This window comes from Pararge aegeria, chromosome 6 (genome assembly GCF_905163445.1).
Source record: "Pararge aegeria chromosome 6, ilParAegt1.1, whole genome shotgun sequence".
Lineage (NCBI taxonomy): Eukaryota > Metazoa > Arthropoda > Insecta > Lepidoptera > Nymphalidae > Pararge > Pararge aegeria.
The window spans coordinates 14,057,842-14,082,690 of record NC_053185.1 but is presented as its reverse complement, the minus strand read 5'-3'; the positions used below and the strand labels follow the sequence as shown (position 1 = coordinate 14,082,690).

Sequence of the window (24,849 nt, the reverse complement as noted above, 5' to 3'; positions counted from 1 at the left end):
GTGAGGTAGGACTATTCAGTTTTCTTCTCAGAATATTTTCGTCTGTTTTCTAGGTATATTTAATCCTAAATGAAGTTATCTTACCAGTATAAACATCAAATTGGTATCTCTACTAGCTTATGCTATGTTCAGATATCTACCTACATGATCAATGAAAGCATTGCGAAGAACATAAATCAAACGTGACAAATCAAAAGTTGTAACGCTCGTATTGCGGTGATGTGTGGTGCAAGCTGTGTATATTTATCGCTGCATATCTCCCTAGCGCTATACCGACAGAATAAATAAATATGCCTGCCGCACCCGCATCCGGAGACCCTTCGCGTCGCACGTAATCCAAAATGTCCGTTTATTTTTCTATGTGAGCCGCTCGTCACAAAAAACAAAGCACAGATCCAGCACGGCACTCGAAGAGAGCGAGAAGGCGATAGGTGGCGGCCAGTACGCCGCGGACGGGGCGCGGCTTCCTGCGTCGCCATTGGCCGCTATCTTGCGTCTCCCGCCGCCCGAGTCAAGCACACAATCTCATTCGCTCGCGTCGCTCCCCTCCCGCGCACCCCTGCCTCCAAACACCGACCTTTCACGAATGCCGAACCGATTCGATACGACCGAAAATGCCTTAGTTACTAAACGTGCGTGCTGTAACACGGTCGTTTTCGTCGTTTTCATCAGAAATATACATAACCGGTATTAACTATTATGGACCTAGTGAGTGGCTTATCTATTGGAATGTGTGCTTAATTTGGCGGAATAGGACCTCAGCTGATATACTCAGGTACTCACGCAAATACTAGTAATAAATTGTTATATTAACCTAGGGTTTGAGTAAAATGTAATAAAGTTTATGATATCATGAGAAATTCGTGATATACTGGAGCGTTTTAGTGCCGGATGATCGAACGTAAAAGCGGTGTCCTCGTAATCAACGTAGGCCGGTCGGTACGGCAACGCCGCGCGTAAATAATAGGGTAGGCGCTCGGTCTTTCTCTCGCAGCTGGCGCAGAGCGGCAACGTCGCATTCGCGCCCGTGCCTCCACCGCCGCGCCGTGGGGAATCGCCCGTCGAGCCGACGACTCGAGCGAGACGCATTCACCGACTGTATACCTACCATACTAAAACAATTTCAATGACGAACTCATTTGTCGCTTTGCCAACAAAAGTATTACTTGAGATAACACACTACAAGGATTGATGATCAACAATTACCTGTAATTTACTAATTAGATCTTGTAATGTACCTAATATACTTCCCTTATATACCTACTATGTACTTAATTAATTTACTATCTTACTGAACAACATTGTTAGGCATAAGTTGTTTATAACCGTATAATCGTTTAGTAATTGAAGTTTTATTGTAAATCATGAAGTAGACTGAAAATTCATAACACTGATGAAAATAAAACTTGTTTACAGATATCGAGCGGGTGTTTGTGGATGCGTGGCGCACTCTGTCGGGGTACAGCGGCGTGAGGTCGCGAGACGCGCGGGGCGGGGGCTGCCTCCCCCCTTCTTCAGTTACTTCTGCGATTTCGTGGGGAGAGGACGTTGCTGTGCGTGTCGCCGTTACAAGCGTTTCGCGGCAACTTTGAACAGTGACAGTGCACGGTGTGAATCGTGATAGAGAAATGTGTGACGGATTGCGGTGCTCAACAAATTGGATGCAGTGATCGGATCACAATAATTTGGATTGCAGTGTTACTTTTTTGGATTTTGATACTATTTTGTGCCGCCTTCCAAACTGGGGATGCATAAGATGGAACTCGGCGACAGCGTCTACGCGGCTGAGCGGATTATGAAGAAAAGAATTAGAAAGGTAAGCTTATTTCATTTGCGAAAGAGAACGCAGCAAAACTGACGTTCGTGATCACATATCGCCCGCCTAATATATTGGTTGTTGGTTTAGTCGCAGTGTTTATTCGTGTTGCAATTAAAACACCGCTTCGCTTGCAATAACAAACATGCTTGCTTGAATAACGCTTTGTTGATAAAAATATGCACAATTTGTTTTGTTTTCAACTTTCCATACAAAACAATTCCCCTGCAACACAGTCAAATCTAAACTGCTAAAGAAAAGTAACAAGGAGTTTGAGGTTTGTTATAGGATCTTTATTAATAGGATTCATGACTGCGTAACGGGGGAAAAAAGCTTTTAAAGGTACCTACACCTGTGGTATTTGAAAATAGATGCACCACTTTTTTTTTTTTAAATTAATCCGTAGCAGTAAAATCACACTTTTCCACAGAATTACCTACCATAGACAATATTTGAACTTTGTAGGTTTCATACACGTGATAGTATTTATGTTTACTTTTACCGCGGGAAACCGTAAATAAGCTAGCTACCACGTGGGCTTGTTTTGAAAGTATCTAGATAATAGGTATTAAATAAAGTATGTAAACAAAGCATTAAAATTACTTCCCTTGGGATATATCTTATTTATTTATTTCACTCCTTATTTGGTACACCACTATGAAGTTAAAGAAATAAAAAAATAATAGAAATATAAATACCTAGGGAGTACCTATCTTGTTGGGTTTGATGAGCAGTCAGTTAAACTCACTATTAGTTAGGTATTATTACTTACTATTATTTGTTTTACTGGCTGGTTTTTAATCTGTGTAACTTTTGAACCCTTTTTGAAATAGGAATCGATATCAATTAAAAAAGATATGTTTGTAAAAAAGTAAGGTTTTCTTATAGGGTTAGTAATAAACATGCAATACCTAACCAGTTGGATAAAGGTAGCATACCTATAATTTATTTTTGGAAGCTTTCATTGTTTGTTTGCAGTATACTTACTGAAGTGCCTAGGTACTCCTTGGCACTTTCTTACACAGAAAATAGCTATCTACGTACTCTGTAGGTACCTAGTAACCTACGTTGATAACGCGTTTCTATCCGACGAATTGTCAATACTTTTATTCGGCTAGAGATATAAACTATATTTACTTAGCAGTATGTGGACTACAGTTTAGATATGATGATATGTAGGTAGGTATTTGGCGTTCGAACTTTAATCCAAGCTTTGTTATCCAGAGAGCAGCTGTGAGAAATTATCGCAAGGGTTTTTGGACGCCTTTTGAGCGCACGTTTTCGTCCCTTATTATTATCAGGGCTCCCCTTGCCCCGGCTTATATTTGGAAACTGAGGGCTGCATGGAACACAAATCTTATGAATGGTTCTCGAGATCATATTCAGTTGAAAGTAAACAAGTTTCGCGTAAGGGGACGGCGTTGTGACCTGAACTGGTGTCTGTTACTAACCTAAGTTACTATGTTATGACAGGTTTTGTTCCTACTCCACATGTTTTATTATATTTGGCGGCATATTGACACTGTGGCGCAGTGGTGAGAGCTGTGGTCTTAGGGGGAGGTGCCGGGATCGATCTCTGGAACGGGGCAGTATGAGAATTTACAATTTCTAAATTGTCTATGATATCTGGTCTGGTTGTCTAGTAGCCAGTTAACCTACTGCCAAGACGTGCCGCCAAGCGATTTAACGTCCGTACCCTAAAATTTTATCCCAATACTATCTTAGACTACATCATCACTGAACACAGGGAAATTACCTACGTACAGAGAAAAAAAAGTAATTCAGACCTACGTTTAGTTGTTTGATCTTAGTTCCAATGCTTACTAAATTCAAGAAGATAGGTAACCTAGGTATAGAAAACTTAATTTTGGGTACCTACGCCAGTAATAGGTGCCTAGGCGTATATAAAACACTTTTGGATTCATTTGTAGACATGTTTGTGGAATTTTTGAATTAAATTCAGCAGATAATGAGCAAGAATAATATTTTTTTTTTAATATCTAAAAATATACCCTTCATATACCTAGTAGGTATACGCACCTACACCCTTAAAGTTTGAGTGAAACAGACAGATTATACAAAGACTATGTGACTATAATGACTAGGGGGTGGGTACCTACCAATTTATGTATCCTATACAAAATGATATAATCCTCCTGCATAAAGTATCTAGTAGGTCCTCTGCCTCTCTAAAAGTTTTTAGACATGACTACCTTAAAAAAAAGTTTTAAGGTAGTCATGGCTATTTTCTATAAAAATAAAAATAAAAATAATAAATAAAATAAATTTTAAATAAGACTAAAATAATACGTCCCCTTTTCTCTAGCTTTCTGTAGACCGAAAGCTTGTTTATTATAAAAGAGGGTAAAACACAAGTCCAACAGGTAAGATTTTTTTTGACGCATAAGGATTTCAGTCATTCCCATGTAACCGTTGCTATATTGAGGTTATAAATTGGGCCAGTGCTTCCTTGATTAAAATGGCGTGCACAAATTTTTTACCAGAATAGGAATCGAAAGAAATCGGAATGCCTGCACTATAACTCCTCTTGTTAATAAAGGTGGCTTAGAGTTTTGTCACACTTCTATTGACAAAACCTACGTTGTCTAGTGTAAAGTGTCTTAAAGGGACAAAACACTGCGTAACTACACCAACGCTACAGCACGTTTTTAATTCGGTATGGGGTTTTACTTATTACACTGTAAATGATTGATTTTGTAATTGCATGATTGATTTCACGTATTTATATTTTCTGAACCATATGCTTAAAAGTTATCAACTATTCTACTATATGCAGAAAAATAATTTTATTAATTTAAATTGCTTTGGATAAAAGAGCTTTTCGATTAGATAATGATATGTTTCTTCATGGTTTCAAAAGGTCCTGATGTCTAGGTATCTATAGTTCCGACAAGCGGAGACCGTTCTATACTAATCTAAGTTTAAACCTTCATTTAGCGTAAGGAGCATGTCGTGTAGCTACCTACTTTTCAGCCAATCCCGTGTGCAGTCAAGGTAAGAGAAGATTGGCAACGTAGTTTATCAACCAACTAAATCGATTCTTTCATATTATATGGCCCATAAGCATTGGCGTGTACTTCACACATCCACAAAAGCACTGCCTGCCCTAATATTTTTGTACAACTCATAAATGCTAAGGATTTTTCCTTTTGACGGCATCTTCCTTACTTAAGCATACCCTAGTCAAAAACTCTGTGCACGCCACTGCCAAAAAGCCATACCTATAATTCAACATCTTTACCCAGCTAGATGTTTTGTGAATAACCAAAGCAATAACATAAATGTGAAAATAGGCACAATTTCCTACCGCGAAGATTCGGCCTTTACAGTACACGTTCAGGTATTAAAATTTTAACCACGTTATTTGCGTGATTTTCATTTATACTACGTAACTAATCCCTACTAATATTATAAATGTAAGTTTGTTTGTTACGCCAAAAACTACTTAACCGATCCTCATGAAACTTTGTACACATATTCTTGGAAGTGTTAGAAGTAATATAGGATACTTTTTATCCCGACATTAAGCTCGGTTCCTTTGGGAGAGTAATTATTTTTGTACTATAGAGGTTATAATATGTGTTTAATTTTGTCCAAACTGTAGTTGGATATAGAGGAAGGAACTCCTCAGTGGAGAACAGCAAACCCCTCATTCAAGGCTTAGCGATACCTACTGAATACTTTAATTTTTTTTTAAATTACTACTAAATTTAATGCCACATCAAAAACAAAAACAAACGCAGACGAAGTCGCGGGCAACATCTAGAGTAGAATAAATGAAACCTGTTAGGTTAAGAATCCGCCACTTTACCACTTTGGATGCTGTCATCTCACTCCTAGGGATCCTTGCGCTGAGATTTTAACATAATTTATGAACTGTGATTCAAAGCTAATTCAATAAAAGCAGTGACTTTCATGATCTTGTTTCCAACTTATCAACATTTTTTTTTGACATATAGGGTGGTAAAAAAAAATTAGCTTATGGGCTTCAATTCCCTTTTACTTTGGAAATTAACTTGCGTTTCATTTTCAGACTAATCCTGTTTAACGTGTAAAATGAGTCGTCGTCCGTAACGTCCTTGATCGGGTTAAGCTACAAGATAGAAACACACACACACCTTGTTGCCCTTATTCCACACTTTGTGGGGTAAAACAATTCGTTTCCTTTTTAAATGCACATTATCGTCTTTCTCACAATTTATTATACTCTCCTTTAGTACAAAGAAGTAGAGCATGACTTCTTTACTTCTTTAAAGACGATACAGAATGCTTGGCGATTGTTACAAATTTTGTAACATAAGCCATCACTCTTTCACGAAAGTTTTTTTGTTTTTTTGAAGGGGTATCAAAACAGCTTACCTAATTTTTGTGCTAGACTGGAACTTAACCTAACGCATAGCCGTGAGCCTCGTTAATTTATTGTGATAGATGAAGACCGGCAAAAACTTTTTTTCCGAGACAGAATACCTGACATTTAACGGCAACCATTTCAATAGAATAAATAGATTAAAATCGTCAGCAATTCGTGTGAAATCGATATATTATGAATAGATATTGTTACGCTGGTTTTTTTGTAACACCTTCCTAAAGGGTACACAATAGAATAATAGACAGTAATAATTATAGGTTAGTAATAGTGGTTAGTAACTAAAACCCTTTATAGTTTACGTACCTATTCTATCTCTAATAATAATATTTTATAAAACCCTCGATGGGGACTTAATGCCTTAGCACTGCAAAGCAAGATCCAGACGGCATTCATCTAGTTTCTTTACGATTTTATCTTGTTTCCTCATAAATAAGACAGAAGTCAGGACTTTCCAAGTTTCCGGCTCGTACTCTATAACTTTTTTGAAAGTAGCAGTTGCGTTATGGTGTCAAATTATGTAATTAGAAAACTGATTGGCAACCTGTCTGAAACCTGGGAGCGAGTCTCAAATTTTAACTGATGGAACCTCTAACATTCTGTTCCGATATTACATGCGACAAAGTGGGAAATAACATTTAAAAAGAATTCCTAGCTAATTCCTACCTATAAATCTTAGCTATGCTATCTATGTACCTAGTGATTGTTCTATATTAGGATACCAACTCATAAGTCCTATAACAAACTTTGACAATTTGTGATAGGAACAAAATTAAGCCAATACAGTTTTATAACGTACCTACTAAAAAGATGTTTGTGTAGCCTGAATATAACATTGCTTCCATCCTAGGTACCTACGGAGTGTGAAGTTTAGCACGTGATTTGCGACAAAGTGTAATTCTGTTAGCGTAATAAAAAATAATGTTTTCATTTATGACTGCAGTATATTCGATGTACCATCCTACTTGGTAGGACATTGCTTTAGTCCTAAATAATCTACCACTAACGCCATCTATTGAAGGGGATGTAAAAATGCAGAAATAGCGCCATCTGCGGTGTAATACAATTTTGTGGTAATAAAGAAAATTATCGACAGTCGAAGTCATAGTTTCTGTATTGCTGTTTCAATACTTAGATTTTGACATGGGAATAAGTTTTATTTTAGTGCTGACGTTGTATTATGTATTATTGAAAAATTGACTGAACTATTGTTTTCTAAAACCTACCTACACTGTATTGTATCTTTTTATATATCTTCTACTAGGATATCATAGTCCTTTTTTTTCTTTTACCATACGGTGGTGGGGCACTACTTTCAGTATCTTCTATCAACAAATATTCTCACCAAATCTTGTAAGGGACGAAATATATTTTAAGCAAACTAAAAAAACCGTGGTAAATGTTCACCAGATTATTAAAATACCTAACAATCGTTCGGAAGTCACATTTTACCAATTTGGTCATACGATAACCTAATTCTTTTTTTTTTACAAAATCTTTGCTATACCAAGTCTAGACATTAGTACAAAAGCGAACATTATAATTAGTAAGCGCTATTATGCCTTTGTGAATTGTTTCATTCATTGCTTCATTATTCAGTGTCACCATTCACAGCTAAAAAGCCGCTTCTCTAGCGCCCGTGTCAAATTTAGGAAACTTCTTTTAATAATCGTACTAGAAGTTTATAAGTCTAAATAAAACCTTATTGCGACTGTTTATATAGACCATTTTACAGTGTTCTTGGTTTACTTTGTTATCTGTCAGAACGGCTTAACATAAACGAGACTTTGCAATTATACAATAAAAATTCTTACGCCTTGGTCGTAAGGTCTAAATTTCAATCACGAAATGCCAATAGTTTAGAAACTCCTTCAGAGCGCTGTGGCCCTGGTATCTCGAAGTAAACGCGCCAGTATTCGGCACAGACCGAACCCACGTCGAGTGCGCATGCGCCCCGCCATTATCGTCAGCCAATCAGCGCAGACTAGAACTTGTTGAGCGAATATGCGCCGTAAGAACGCACACACTTGTAAACAAACATCAAAATATTAATATTATACGATGCTTAAACAAATAATAAAAGTAATTAGGTTTACGAGACATTTTATCGTTTTGTTTCTATCAACGGTTTAAAATACCGCTGCTACTACGATAACTGACCAAACCACCAAACTGGATACGAAATAATTCAGGAAACGCTGGTTAGATGGCGCTATTGTAAATGCGCAAAATGATATTATAATATTAATATCTACATATTGAATTCTAAAAAATATTGGTCTAATGAACGACTACACAATAAATAACGACAAATAACAGCCTTTTCATGTCGTGTTGATATCGAATCTAATAAAATTCCATTCTGCACCGTAAAGGCAAATCTTGAGCTCAAACTTCAAACTTCATACAGATTGGATAAGTATTAAGGTAGGTAGGTACTTAAAGCTAAAATATGACCTTGTAGATGTGTAGATTTATCTACGGAATAACTTTAAAAAAGCTACCAGCCTCATGATTACGTATCTACAAAGTAGTTTCTTTAATTTCATCATTGCCGGCCCACTACAAGGCACGGGTCTCAGCCTAGGTCTCAGAATGGGAAGGGTTTAGTTCGTAGTCCACCACGCTGGCTGATTACGCTACACAATTAACCGGTGCCAGGGATAGAACTTGATCCCCCGATCACTCTTCTATCAGCGGTTATCAATTTCAATTATTTTTGAGTACCTAAAAAAATTGCATTCATTGAAATATCATATCCTGAGAATATGACACTCATATTCTCAATATGACACTCATATTGCAAGTCTTGCAATTACCTATTAGTCTATTACTATTTATTAAAGTTTACTTTAAATCTTAGAAAAACGTATTAGAATTGGAACATTGTGAGCTTGAATTAACATAGCCATAGTAAAGATCAAGCAGATTAATAAATAACTGAAGATTTGATAAGAAATTCGAAAAATCAACTGACCTATATGTCGTTCTCCATGGAAGTAACTGTTTCTTAATAAACATTTATGATTTATAAGCTTACATTTGCTAAAACAACTTGTAAAAACTTAAGAAATATAATGACTAAATGTACAATAATAGTACCTAAGTAATTAGTTTAAAACCATATAAGTAATCAATATTATAATTACTTACTAGAATGAATTATTATGACATCTACTACCTATCCTCACCATTTTATCCTAATCATAATACTACTTGCGTGATCAGTATAATGTATTCATTTTCATTCTAAGCACTCTGAAACTTATTTATTCTTTGGAACACCTGTAGGTACTCTTAAAATTCGAAATTATTTTGCATGAATAGTGTCAAATGTTATGATTTCGGCGCGGCGGCAACGATTGTTTTAGATTTCAAAAGAAGCCGCCGGCGCGTGTATCATAACCATGTACTTCCGAAAAGCGGCAAATTTCTTTGAGAAGTAAGTACAAAACCTTTGATGCCGCATTATCAAAGTGCCGATGGTTAAAACATAACTATGCATGCACTCAGTTTGATTTTAATAGATATTTTTTTATTCGCTATGTTTATGGTATTAGTCGTAATGCGCATAGGTCCAGTTTTTCATATTCTTTGATATAGTTTTTTGCGTCTCATAGAATTCCTAAGCGTACCTACCTACCTATACACCGAACTGTTACACCTAACTACTCCGTGAAATAGCGCTAAGTCCTAGCTGCAAGACGCAAGAGTCTTGCAGGTTATGTCTTGTTCTTGCTCAAGTCTTGCACGGTCAGTCTTGGTCTTGGTCTTGCTAAAAATACGCGGTCTTGTTCTTGGTCTTGGTCTTGCAAAAACGCAAGAACAAGACCAAGACTGCAAGACCAAGACTGAATTTGGGCAACACTATATGCACGGGGTATGCAGATGATATAAAATTAAGAAAATCTCCAGTACCAGCTATAAATACTTATGCCTATTATTCAGTTTTTTATAGTTCTTACTGGAGATTTTCTTCATTTCATATCATCTCCATACCCTGTGCATCCCCATACCCTCTATGCACGCCACTGACGTCCACAGCTGAACTGTCTTGTACAAATTTCCACAGTCAACGGTCCTCAGTGGCGTGCATAGAAGGTATGCACAGGGTATGCAGATGATATAAAATGAGGAAAATCTTCAGAAGTAGTTATAATACGCCTACCCTCAAGAATTTGTAACTCATACTGGAGATTTTCTTCATTTTATATCCTCTGCATACCCTCTTTGCACGCCAGTGACGGTCCTGTGCTTTTTAATACGTAATTGTTGGGTTTGGGTCATTAAGGGGTCTACCGACGCTGTCGTTTCTAAGTGTGAAATCCCTGCTAGACGACTAGGAGACATTCTTATCTCTCTCTCGGAGAATGGGCACTAATATTCAAATATATATATATATATATATATAGTGTCAAACGGAGATGCCGTGCTTTGGCAGTTTGAAAAAGTTAAAGTTAATTCCAGAGTAAATGTATTCTGGGGCTAACATGTTTGTCTCGTGCTAGACTTGCTGCAGCACTTTAGGAACTTAACATCAAAGGATTCCGCGAGGTATTGCGACTTTCACAACAGCCACTGCGACTGCGCATAGTTCCTTCCTTCTGGTTTCCTTAAGTAGAAGTAGGTGTGTGTGCCCTCACGATAACCTACGCACGATTTATGTTTAGTGTATTTTGGTCTCACTTGTCTTATAATGTAAACAAACTTTGAAGCTTTCTATTGTAAATTGTACATACTGTTGTTGTACATACTTAAAATAGGAACACATCTTTCACGCAAGTTTGTATGATGTAAAAAAAACTCAGTTAACTGACAGATATGGGATTTGGGTTTCGATAGTGACATTGTACCTACATGTTACTTACCTACGAACGTCTCAGAGCCAACTTAAAGGCTGCGGTAATTTGTAGGAACATAATTATTTTTAAGTTAAAACGAATTTGATATAAGAAAGAACCTAAACCTAACGGTCTTTATTATTAACATCTTATAAAAAAGAGAAACGGCAGTGACGCGCGACGCGAGGATATCAACAATTTGACACGAATAGCTGCACTTGGAAGCCGAACACAAAGCCACCAAATTTTCTATAAATAATCGCCTGACAATACCTCGGCGTAATTTTATCCATCCCTGTATTAGAATGGCGTAAAAAACTTTGAAGGGCAAAGAGAAATGAATGGAGTCGTCCCATATATTTTAATTTTTATTTAAATCATTACCTACTTAGGTACTTTAGGTTAATAGTTAATTTTAAAATATTTCCTTTATTTAAGCGACTATCTACGGGCAACATATATCTTGAAAAATGTTCATATTGACCTTATTCTCTTCTTTCTTATCTGCGTAAAGAACACTGTTAAATAAAACTGGTTTAATTTTTCCAGGCTCCTACATAAACAATTGAATTAGGTCCTCTTTCTTGATATGATTGAAATGAAATGAACAGACAAGTTTCAAACTATAATATTACAGTCTAAATCCTTTTTAACGGTAAGCGAATTTGGTATACTGATATCTAGATACCTAAACAAAAGATCCACCTATATTCATTTTTAATTCTAAAATCCATAAAGTTCACTAGATAGATAAAAAATAAAGTAACTCGTAAACAAAAATTGTATATCTATAACCGGCACCATCACGAACTTTGTGTAGTGTCTAAAAGTGACATATAGGTAGATACGTACCTACACGCGCAACGCTTTGCTTCTTCGTTTCTTACTATCATAAGAGTGAAAAGACACAGTTTGGTGAAGCACTTGGTGTACGCTTCCACTTGGATCAGCTTTTATCTTGCCATCCACTGTTGACAGCCAAGTTCGAACTTATATTTAAAGTCGAATTGAAGGTCTCTACACATTTCCCTGTTACGCTCAACACGATAAATTATTACTAGGGCCTTATTATGTACACGTTGCGTAGGTAGGTACAGTTCTTTGCCACCCTTCGCGATATAAAAACTTTTTCTATGTGAAAGGTCCCCCTATATTTATTGAAAGCATACTTAATCGCATACGTGTACGCTCCGAATATTAAAGTGGTGAATGGGGAAACTGCAAGCCCCGCACAATTAATGTGGTGATGCCGACTACGTAACAATAATTACCCTGGAATCTTGATAAACATACCTGTAATAGCGCTGAAGATAAAAAATAAGTTGCCTAATATAAAATATCGTTATCTGGTATTGTTAAATTAAGCCTGGAAAAAGAGCTACAAATATTCTTAGAATATGCTTGGCGGGGAAGGGATATTCTGTAACCAGACGTGTATACAGTTACTATCATTAGACTTGTTAGATTCATTTAAATAATTTGCAGTTAAGAATAATTTGAAGATTCATATATTACTATTAGGCAAAATAATAGAATTTCAGTCTCTCTTCGATTTATCTCCAAAATGTGGTAATTATCCCAAAAGCTGACAACACCAAACGTCATTGTCCGTCACGCACACTGACGCATGAGACATTCCGTTACTGCGCGCAGATACCGCTGGGAACTAACGATCAGATCACAGCTTTTCATCGCAAATTCAATCCTAATATAATAAAATTAAGGTGGATATTAAAACGACTAATCTCAATATAATGCATTTGAAACACGACACCTTTATCCGTGATACTGATCTCGTTTTTTTTTTTTATATTTCGCTTCTTTCGAAACTTCTTTGCAACATCAAAGTATCGACACGGTTAGACGAGTATAACTTATAACCAGCTTTCCCATGAGAAATGGCTAAGTTTATAATAGTTACCTATAGGTAACTGATTGACGAATAAGTACATATGAGATAAAATAAATAAAAAAAATAAAAATAAATATACTACGACAAAACACACATCGCCATCTAGCCCCAAAGTAAGCGTAGCTTGTGTTATGGGTACTAAGATGACTGATGAATATTTTTATGAATTATATATACATAAATACTTAGAAAATACATATAAACACCCAGACACTGAAAAACACTTAATGCTCATCACACAAACATTTTCCAGTTGTGGGAATCGAACCCACGGCCTTGGACTCAGAAAGCAGGGTCGCTGCCCACTGCGCCAGTCGGCCGTCAGATATAAGTTGATATATCATACGTAATACTACAATATTTTATTTTACAATAACTGGGTATTTTATAACCAGTTAATCTGTTTGTTTTAACCGTTCGCTTAGTAGAGGGTTTTCAATTCAATTTGTGGTTTCGTACACCGATTTATAGGCAGGGCATGCATACTGTTAAGTCCATTGATTAAATATGTTGTTACTGAATTGGTCCTATTAAAATTGCGTGAAAGCTCATTAATATAAATAATTGGGAGGTTTTGGGCTCGGTATCCGGCAGGGGCAATTTGGAATTTATAATTTTAGAACTATCTCTGGTCTGGTCTGGTGGGAGGCTTCGGCGTTGGCTAGTTAAAACCCTACTAGACAAAAATCCAATTGAATCAGGCATCTCGGTACGATGTCACACAGAAATCGATTATGGGGTTTAATATAATACCCCTGCTGCTTATCCCTAAAAGGCTAGCCCGTTACCATCTTAGGCTTAGGCATCATAACTTAACACCCAGGTGAGCTTTCAAGGACTAACTGATAGTGAAATAAATCAAAAAATTTTTTTTTTAAATAATACAGCTTTAAGCGATCATAGTATCCCTCCCAGAATTGTTCTGCCGTCATTAAAATAATGCACCTCTTGAGTCTTGGCCACGCTGCCGGCTGCCGAGACGTAGCCGAGTGCGGGCGGTCGTTATGTCCCGTGCATTATTATGTAAATATAGAATGGAAAGGTTGGATTTTTTTATTGCCCGCCTTATCTGATTTAGATAGGGACTGTAATTAGTGGCGTAGGCACGTTAAAGGTGAGAGAGATGATGCTAGTTCCCACGTCACATTATTATGTATGACGTCGGACTTCCGGTGCACGGTTAGTGCGTCATCTTGTAACCTACATTCTTTAATGGCTTAGGGTGACATTTCAATGGATTGACCGTTATATTACTGTGTGGATTCATGCTCATACAACACCCACTTGTGAGCGTTGAGGTTATGACTGTGTTTTTCTATTGGCTGAAACACCGTGGTCACGCATGCGTATCAATTTGTGTGATTGCAAAATCAAATTACGTATACAAAATTTTATTGTGTTCCTGTATTGTATCATATATTTTGATATCAGTAGGTACCTGAAAAAACATATGTAGTACCCATAATCCCAAAATCTAAGATGGTGATCGCAATAGATGGTAGTGTAGCACAGAGGACTTCTGCCCACTCTCCATTACAGTCCCATGGTCGCCTCGTACGACACCCGTCGAAAAAGGAGGGGTGGTGGCAACGGTATTCCCAACAGCCGTTGCCACAGAGCCTCGTATAATAAGAACATTCTCATTCAGAGCCCATAATTCATTCTTAGCATCTCCCTTTATATATGACAAAATCTTAGTCGTGATCATATGCAATTTTGCTAAGGCTTAAAAAGACATGCTAGCATATTTATTTCAGAGCAATGAAAATATGTGGTGGTAAAAATTCCTTGCCATAACAAGAGTTAACGAAAACTTACCTAATGTACGTACCACCACTTACGCATAGCCATTGTCCACGTGTCTCATGTGTGGCGACCTTAACTAACAATCTCATAAATACAATGTTTGTACATTGTTTAATACTAAATAACAATGGAATGTAATCAGTAACGCTGTTATGAAGGGTCGGGACGAGGGTCCAGGCTATCGGGAAATATTTGTTATGTCTCCCCCGGCGCCCGTGTCAGTGCCACCCGTTCGGCATTGTGTTTTTTTCTTATCTGCCCCGACCCAACTACGGGCACACATCCCGCCGCGGGCTGTTATCCCCTTAATTGAGTTATTACCAGGGTTGCCAGATTTGGGGGAGTAAAAACTAGCCTAAAAACGGGTAACAAGTAACAAGCCTTTTTATAGTACTTATGATTAAACTAGAGTATAAAATTCACAGGTCTCTTACTGTTTTTCATGATAGGAAACGGGTATTTTGAGCTTAGTAGTTTTGTGAAGGAAAAAGGGCTAGCGGGCGGTCACCTACTCGTTGGAAATATACGGTGAAATCGTTGACTCTGGCAACTGGTCACGAGGTCACGCTACGACCACTCTTCCAAGAGTGCACGACTAAGAATAGAGAAGAGAGTTTTATAGAGCAAAACATTTCAATTCTTTGTTATTAGCCTATTTATATGATGACTCCATACCCTACTTACTTCGTTTTAATTACGATTCTACTTTCGACAGCCATATGACTTCGTTATTGCATGGTAGCTATTTTATTTTGGGATTATCATAAACAGACGAACAATTTGGAGATGCAAATTTCATAGCTTTTATTCAAAGTTTTTATTTGCCTTTTTTTAAAGGGTTTTTGTCTTTTTGGTATAAGAAAGTTGTTGACTCGTTTCATAAGTTGTTTACCCTCGACGCCAAACAACGTTTGTCTATGGCATCATAGCATTTTATGCTACTTTACAAAAGGGGCCAAGAAGTGTCACAGGTCCGATTGATTTGAAGATTTGTGTACTGTTATTTCGATACATTGGCTCATTAAAATGGTCTCATTTAATCGATAGGTGTTAAACAGATGTTGATTCACGTGAAAGAAAAATCGTTTTCCATTTCCATTTTCCCGCGGGAACTACTTAAAGAGTCTGTATAAAAGGTAGCCTATGTTCATTTCCATGTCAAAGGCTAGATGCCTGCCAAATTTCATGCAAATCTGTTTAGCCGTTTTTGCGTGAATGAGAAACACAGTTTCACATTTATAATATTATATTTAAAGGATAGCTCTTTACCTAGCTAATCGCTTTAATACTAGCTGTTGCCCGCGTTCCCCTCCTACATTTATTACGGGTTTCTTTACAAATCCTGTGGTAACCGTTCGTTTTCGTGGGATTAAAAGTTGTCTATGTTAGGTACTGATCCTTCTTTCAACTAACTGTCAAAAATCAAGTTAATTGGGTGCTTATAGACAAGTATCTTTCACGAGTAATAGGCTGCCTTGGTCTAATGGTAAACGTTTTCGATGAGGGATCATAAAGTCCTGGTTTCAAGACCCTGGGTGGGACAATAATTGTCTGGTGCTAGTTTTTCTTACCTAGGCCGTAAAGGAAGGACAAACAAATAAACAAACATACACACTTGCGCATTCATAATGTTGTAAGGATTGTACGAAAAAAAATACGATTTGTCATTGTATTTAGCTATTATAATATATATTCTGTGTCTATTTTGTTACCTTTAAGGGGAATTAGTTTGTACAAGTGTTTGCTCTCCGACTGAAGGAAGCTAAGGGTCCGGAGCCCTTTTGTGTCTTGAACAAGCGTACCACTTACCTTGCCCTTGTGGAATCGTTTTGTTCGGATATCCTGTTCGAGATTCTAGATAGGTTTGTGGAAAAACTACTATTACGTAACTTCGAAATGAATATTTTATTCCATATAAAGTATAGCATTAAACATAATAAATACGGTTTTTTTTATCAGTAGCAATGTGCCAGTGGGCCCTACCACTAGAATTATATTAGCGAAAAAAAGTATTACACGCGAATGTTTGTTTGTGGTCTCTGTGAATTGATTGCCAATGAAATCCCTAGTAGGTACCTACCTAATATTATAAATGCGAAAGCGAATTGATTTAAACTTCTAAACCGACAGTCGCGCATACACATAGACATATCCAGAAAAAGGCCATTGTTATTTAAAAAAAAAACAAATTGACTGACTAAAATAAAAATTATCTGGGTCAAAAAAATACACTTAATACGACCTAAATAGAGGTTAAAAAATACTAGTAGAGCATAAAAACGGTAGCAGTTGAAATCAATAGTAGGTATCTGACAATATCAGCCTCAGAATTTACTATTGATTAGATACATGTCTGAGGTACGTTATGTTATAAAGTTATACCTATTGTTTAGATATCAACCGTGTTCGAAAATTATGTCCTATGTTTTCATTCACCCATTAAATAGGTAAATAATCTCAATTTTATATATTAGTGACTTACGGTTTGTTGATGTGTGATTATGGAAAATGAAAGTAGTAGCTAATAATGACCTACGTATATAAAATATACAAAGAAATAAACACGAATCTCAACAGTCCCCATCGATTCAGTAGTTCAAATAATTATAAAAGTATGGCGCGTCGCTTGACAGTGCATCGATTTAATTGTCGCAGAGTCGATGACCGTGGATACGGACCGCTAAGTGCACGCACCGTCACTAAATTGTTTACAATTTCTCATTACCACTGCTTACTGGGCCAGTAACAATCAAACATAAAACCTATCAATAATAATAGAATGTTCTGACATTTAATTTTAACAATTTTTTGAACTAGGAATATATAATTATTTTTGTTAAACATGCATTTATTCCTAGTGAAACAGCTACCGGAGAAAACGCACATAAATTAATTGCGTCCTGATATGAACCGCGTCTGTAGCATTTACATGCGAATCGATTCCAAACACATCCTTCCCCAACAACAGTTGAATCAAGACTGACGTGCGCACTGCGAAGTCTGCATAACGCCAAACCGAGTGTACCTCGCCGTCCCACAAACTCGCTTACCTTGTCTGACATATCAATTTACTCGTCGCACACACCGCGTGGCATGCCTCTCTCGATACCTAACAACAACTCCTCACAATTTCTGCACTCCTAGTATTTATGTTACAAAAGAATACGCGGATATCGCCCTGGGTTTAAAGTTTTTTTTTTTTCATAAATGTTATTTTGTTTTAAATAAAAGTGTTGTTTATTTATAAGTGAGATAATTTATGTAAATTAACTTTGAAGTATTTAAGCGGCCAGACGGAAATATTTATTCTAAATGCATTACCTTCATATTATAACTACCTACTGTGTGTCTGGTAACAAACTACCAATAACCAAACATGCCCAAGGAAAAATTAATATTACATACAAGTAAAATATTAAATGAAAGGTGCGTATGTGATAATTAATATTGATAAAACCTACATGAACGGCTTCAATGGTATTTTTTAATTGATAAGAATTTTATTATCATTCGCACAAAAAGTTTGTGAAAAGTCGATAGAGACACGTCACGTTCCGAAGACGACTTCTCCGGGGTGGTCCGCGCGTGTACAGAATAAATATCTTCGTTCTAGGAGGATAGCTTTGTTTTCCTAATTAGATTTTTATGTGCAATGTGTCGGACTAAAATATGTTATTAAGTAGGGTACCTATTTCTTATTATCTCTTTTGTTGCGTTTGGAGTTTTCATTTTTATAATATGTGTTACATTTTTAATTGTTGTTGTAAACTTCTTTAAATATTCGGCAATTAAAATAATTTTAATTGCCAAATATTTAAAGCAGAAAATTACGTTGAACGTAATGACAGTAATTTAATAGGAAATCTACAATTTTTTACGAGTCAGTCAAAAGATTTGAGAATTTGCCCAACAACAAAGACAATCCTTGAATAAAATTTTATTCAACCTATACCTATAAATATAAATATATAGTACCTATAACTGTAAATAAAATATTTTATTATATTTATAAGTTCGAAATTAATCGTAGACTGCCGTAATTGCTCGCGTTTTTACACCGACCGGAAATCTAACTAAGTGTGACGCCAGCTAAAATGTTAGAACGTGTTGCGTGCTGGGAAACGAACTCGGTGCCCCCAAAAGCGAGGCCGAAGTTTTACCCACTAGGCTATCGGTCCTGAAAACTCAAGTCATTCCAAATTCAATAACATAAATAGTTATTCTTATTTATCCCTCTAGCGACGTCGATATCCATATAAACAGTCATCGGATTCACGGGAATATTAATCACGCGATCATTACATCAATTGCCGGAGGCCCGAGAGCCATCCGTTTTCCCTCCCTCTTGCCTCCACCCTTTTAGCGCCTCTGGAGGGTTCCAAATTAAACTCCACATCATTTTGCAATCGGAATCTGTGCATTGACACAATACAAATAGAGATCGTTTTTGCTTGGTAAATACATTGAGCGTTGCAATATTAAATTTCGCTCCGATATGAAATTGTGCATTGCTTGAAATGGAGGCTTTTATTAAAGTGACATGCTCTGATTGGAATTATGAAGAGTATGGTTATGATAGGTGTTTACACGTGCCTTGTTTAAAAGTGTATTTATTAGTATTGTTTCATACACGTGCTGTTATATAACGTTCTACTTTTATTTCCCAGATATTCTAACTTTGATAAATCGAAACACTTAGAATATTTTCATTGAATTCTCCGAAATTCTCATTTCACACGCTACCCAGTTCAAGCAAAACCTTTATTTTTGTTGGATGGGAAACGGGAATATGAAGTATATCTACTAAATTACTAAGTTTAAAACTTCTGTAAGGTGCTTTAAATTGGCGTTACAGAATGAAATTGCGCTCAGCAGTTACGATTTTAATATCATACAGACCGGTGAATAATTTGAAAATAAAGAAAAAGTAACCTTACGGACCTTAAAATAAGTACTTACGGACCGCTTCATAACAGAACAAAGGCAAAATCAGACAACGCTAAGGAATTTCAATACCTGCTATGAAAGACAAGTTATTAATTAATATACCTACTTACGTTTTCGAACAGCGAAAACGTAATAGTCAAGAATAGACAATACAGAAATATAAACCGCGGAAGTGAAACGTGAGATCAAAGCCAAATCGCTCTTCCAACAGACATGAGGCAACGCAACAGAATCAAAGTTTTCACGTTTCATTAACCATGACCGACAAGTTACCTTTTGTCTGCTTTCAATACATCTTGTCTAAATATAATTAAAGTGTACAGCGTAGGTACCTACTTGTTTGGTATACCGAATACAGGGGTTACGTTAGGTATGACTGAATATTTGCGTTGTGTCTAAAAACAAACTAGCTCTTTGAAACGTGGGGTGGACAATGTAAACTATACCAACGTAAAATTCCCTAAATATAATCATTCTTTGCGAATGTAGCATTTAAACGTATAGACTGTTTTCCGAGGTGGCGCAGTTTAATCCTAAGCAGAAATGGCAGATCCCTAAGAACCTGTTTTTGGGGCGTGCATAGGTACGCCATTTTCATTTTAAAAGAGTCTTTTTCAAACTTAAAGACAGACTTGCTGGTTTGGCCATATTTAATACGACCATAATATTTAACGACATATTGTATGCTGCAAACTTCCAGACTGATTCGTTGCTTTGAGTTTGTAGAAATTGTGTTAATTTCTGGCGACAACCCTCCTCAAGAATTGATAGCATTTTCACTGACTGTCTACTAAAAAAACCGTTTGTTTGGTTATAATGAGTAATAAGCTATCTCCATCGCGTCGCTGTGTCGAGCGGTCAACGACACATTGTCAATTAACACCAGTCTTTTTATTGCCTCTCCAAATACCAACGCTTCTTGGATCCCCAAGCAGTTGTTTATTCTAGCGTCTTTGAACAGTTTACATTAGATAACTGTCTTTCAATTTCAAAGAAGTCATAAATAAGTCGTAGGAATTATCTTTGTCTATAGTAGCGGGGATATAGCCTAGTGTTTTGAGGTTCGGTCTTCCTTTTGGATGAGGCCGAGTTCGAATCCCGGCACGCAGCTTTAACTTTTCGGAGTTATGTGCGTTTAATTTAAAATAGCACTTGCTTTAACGGCGAAGGAAAACATCGTGAGGAAACCTGGACGCCTGAAGTTTACAATGGTGTAAGAAGTCCACCAATCCGCACTTGTTTAGCACGGTGGACTACGGCCTAAGCTCTCATTATTCTGAGAGAACTGTCCCTGTATTGAACCGGTCATCGGTTGAAAAAGATGATGACGATGAAATGCCCGCCAGGGATATTAATAGGATGAGAATTAAACTTAAACATACCTACGTGCACTCCACACTTTAATATGTCATATTCGTATTCGCAGACTCACAATTACAAAACAAACACTTTGGCGGACATTTCACAGCCGTGGCTCGGGCAATTTGAGAGGATCCGTGTTTAAACGCACGATCGGTCCCCGTGGGCAGAGTCTACGGTTACCAAGCGACCACATTTTCAAGGACTTTATTAAAAATTTCATCCCAACATTTTTTTCTTGGTAAGATAGGAAGTATTATCATCATCAATTCAACCGATTGACGTCCACTGCTGGACACAGGTCTTTTGTAGTGAGTTCCAAAATCCACGGTCCGCTTGGTTCCAGCGGCTCCAAGCGACCCGCCTGATATCGTCTGTCCATCCCGTTCGGGCTGATCTACGCTGCGTTTACCGATGTGGGGTCGCCATTCCGGCACCCTCAGACCCCCAACGTCCGTCGGTTCTTATGTTCCCCGCCCATTGCCACTTCAGCTTCGCGGCTCGCTGAAATATGTCAGTAACTCTACGGATCTCCTAATTTCTGATTTGATTATAGAGATCATGGAGTTTTGTTATACAGGAGGAATACCTACTTTTATTTTTGTATGTTTATATGCATACATTAGACCATGCGTATTTGGATCCACCGTGAACAGCAACACAGTTTATTCCAATTGTATACGTATAGGTACAATCTGCTGAGTTAAGTGCCGCTACTTATACGCTGCACTCTGATGCGGTGCTAAGACATTTTGATGCCGGAAGCTGTATTTTATACATTTCATTTTTTAAACAATTATGTATATTTGCTTTGGGAGAGACCCTGCGAATATGAATGATAATTCATGTAAAAAATATGTCAAGAGCAAACCAACTTTCAACAAGGAGAATCTTCTTGCCCAACACACGTTATTTAGGGTCGGCACTCGGCTCAGCGTGACTTGAACTTGAAGATATATACTTGTTGGTTTGATTTTTCTATATTATCACGACGTATCTCCAAAAATGTACATTTGTGGCATCCATACATCATCATCATCGCTATAAAGTTAGTAAGGTAAGTTTGACAACATTTTTGATATCGGTAATATACTTTAGGTACAATAAATTAGTACATTAGCACTTTTCTGCGTTTAATTACTTTAAATGTCAGGATTGTCCCCAAAATTACAAACCTTTGGCGCCTTCGTTCGGGCGCTCCCGGACCATTAATCTCCCACCCTCTTTTACCCTCCCTCCCTCGCCCTACCCTCCCATTCAGCCCACAGCTAGAGCCGGGTAGCAATTTGTGCCTTGATAGACGACAAAATGTGCTCGTTCCGATAAAGTGAAGCGATGTCACACACAATATCCGTATTTATTGCAGTCGTTCAGCGAATATCGACAGTTGTGGGCAATAATACACACGCACACAGTATAGATAGAACTAGGTTATGGAGACACATTTCCTAGGTGCGATATAGATATTTGGGATAGCCATTATATCACACGAAATAACCAAAAAAAAAAGACTTCAAAGTTGCAAGTACGCCTAGTAGTAGCTTTTGAAACCTGAAAGTATGTCTGTAGTGATTCTACTTACCACCAATCCGGATTGGTGGTAAGTAGAATTACTACAGACTTATCTTAAGGCTCATCTTACTGAGACTAAGCCAACGCTAAACTCAGCAGTTTACAATCATTAGGTATTCTTTCTTGAGAGAGATGAATGATGGGCTTCCAAGCAACTTAGTGGTACAGAAATTTTATAAAGTGGGTAAATAAAATTTAACATTTGATTAGGTTTTTTACAAATAGCTACGTTTATAATTAGTATTATTTAATTTATAAATAGTTTTCAAGAAACTTTTTCTTTTTTTTTATTATTGAGTTTGCGGGTATTTCGATGAAAATACGACTGCACTATCGATACACTTCAGTCCTACATGGACTCGAACGATGCAAAGATACCTCCCGGTGTCTTAGTCGTTATCATTTATCTTAAGGAAATTCATCAAATGTAACAGTAACCTCGCTGTAATAAATAAATGTGTTTTAACACATTGTTTAAACTTATTCAATAGTAGGCAGGATCTTTATACCCAATAGAGCCCCTTCTGTTTACCTACCTTCGTTATAATTATAAATACAGTAGGTACCGGCCCACTATAGGGTACGGTCCTTTTAGAACATCACAGAGATCTCAGGCATGCCGAATCCTTAACGTTCTCCTCTCCCGTTGTAGCCTTCCTCGCAAACGTTACTTACAATCACAGAATTAAGGCCATACAGAAACCGTGTACTTACGCGGCTAATATTGAAGCATGAAAAACCACTTCACTTTAGATAGTTAGTAGTTTTTCTAGAACAGGCGGTCAGTCACTTCATTCCATTTAGCAGTAGACAGTAATTCTTTAAACCTCAAATGTACCTACTAAAGGTTTAACATAAAATGGGGAAATGGGAAAAGGTGAAAAGTTTGTGTACTAGCAACATGTCAAGCGAGACGTCCGCGGGGCGTTTTTACGTTTTTTGGAGACATGCACTGCATGCAGTAATGGCTGATTGAGGATTCTGCATATTCTTAATTCTGATCTTACATAAAAATATAACAAATTTTAAATATAAACTGGACTGTAACAATATTAATAAGTATTAGAAGTAAAAATAAACTAGTGCAGTTTACAAGTCTGCATAAAATTAGAAATTCATTTAAGGATAATTGTATAACTTTTTATAACAAATTACCAGATGAAATCCTTGAGATGTCTCTCAATAAGTTCAAAGTTTATATAAAACCTAAGCTTATAGAAAAATCCTATTATAATATTAAGGACCCAATCTTTGGGTCTGAAATGAAAAGATTGGGTATGAAATGCTCTAACTTCATGGCTCAACATAAACTAGACTGTGAGATGGTCATAACAAAAAAAAACCTGGCTAAGTTTGTTGTGGGCTCTTTTTAGACCAGGGCGCGTTTGGAACCCTCCTAGCTTTAGTTTTAAGTTAACGAATGCAGTTATCACCAACACTAACATGTTAAATGTATGACCGCTTCATAAGTGCCTGTAATAAGGTCTACATGAATAAAATATTTTTTAATTTGAATTTGATCTTACAATGAAGCCCCATAGTGCATCCGCTGGTACCTACAGATTCATTTTAAAAATGATTTGTAAAGCCCTACATTTAAGTAGCGTGGTTCGTCTAACCTCCAAACCCCTCTTCTATACTGACAGATGCGGTCTGGTACAGTGGGATGTGGATTATTAGGCGGATGATGATTTAATTAATTATTCAACTCCCCAGCGGGCATCGACTGAGATCGCACTGCAATTACGAGCGAAAACCAACCAAGTCATGCTTGCCTGGTACAACGCAAATTACAATTTAACTTTCAATATAAACAGAAAATATTAAAAACTAGCTGTCCCGGCGAACTTCGTACCGCGGATAATTTTATTTTGATGAATGTTATATTTTAATACTTTTCTACGAGGAGTTAAAAAAATCAAAATACCCGCCGGCAAAATGTCATGAACATTGACTGCGAAGCAAACATAATTTAAATTATTTCTTGAAAACTATTTATTAAATTAATAAGACTTACCAGCACATTAATTGTTAAAATGCTACTCGATTTAATTAAATATCTCGGACATATCAAGTTAGAGATATCAAAAGTTTAATTATTTACCCACTTTAGAAAATTACTGTAACATAAGATGTGAATTAGGCCCTTAACTAACCTAATAAATACTAAACTGTAAAAATTAAAAAATTCAAAATTATTTTTTTTTTA

General features: G+C 36.8%; 1 protein-coding gene across 2 annotated transcripts in view; it reads left to right on the top strand.

Annotated features, from left to right (window-relative positions):
• Positions 1-645: 645 nt before the first annotated feature.
• The window catches only part of LOC120624761 (polycomb group protein Pc), a 34,835-nt gene continuing 10,631 nt past the window's right edge, over positions 646-24,849 (top strand). Inside the window, exons 1-2 of one of the 2 annotated variants that reach the window (XM_039891474.1) lie at positions 646-775; positions 1,417-1,816. In XM_039891474.1, the coding sequence (XP_039747408.1) occupies positions 1,748-1,816 (69 nt within the window). In that variant the 5' untranslated portion in view covers positions 646-775; positions 1,417-1,747. Of the gene's footprint in view, positions 776-1,134; positions 1,209-1,416; positions 1,817-24,849 lie in introns of those variants that run through there. The other variant, XM_039891476.1, reaches the window with a different exon arrangement.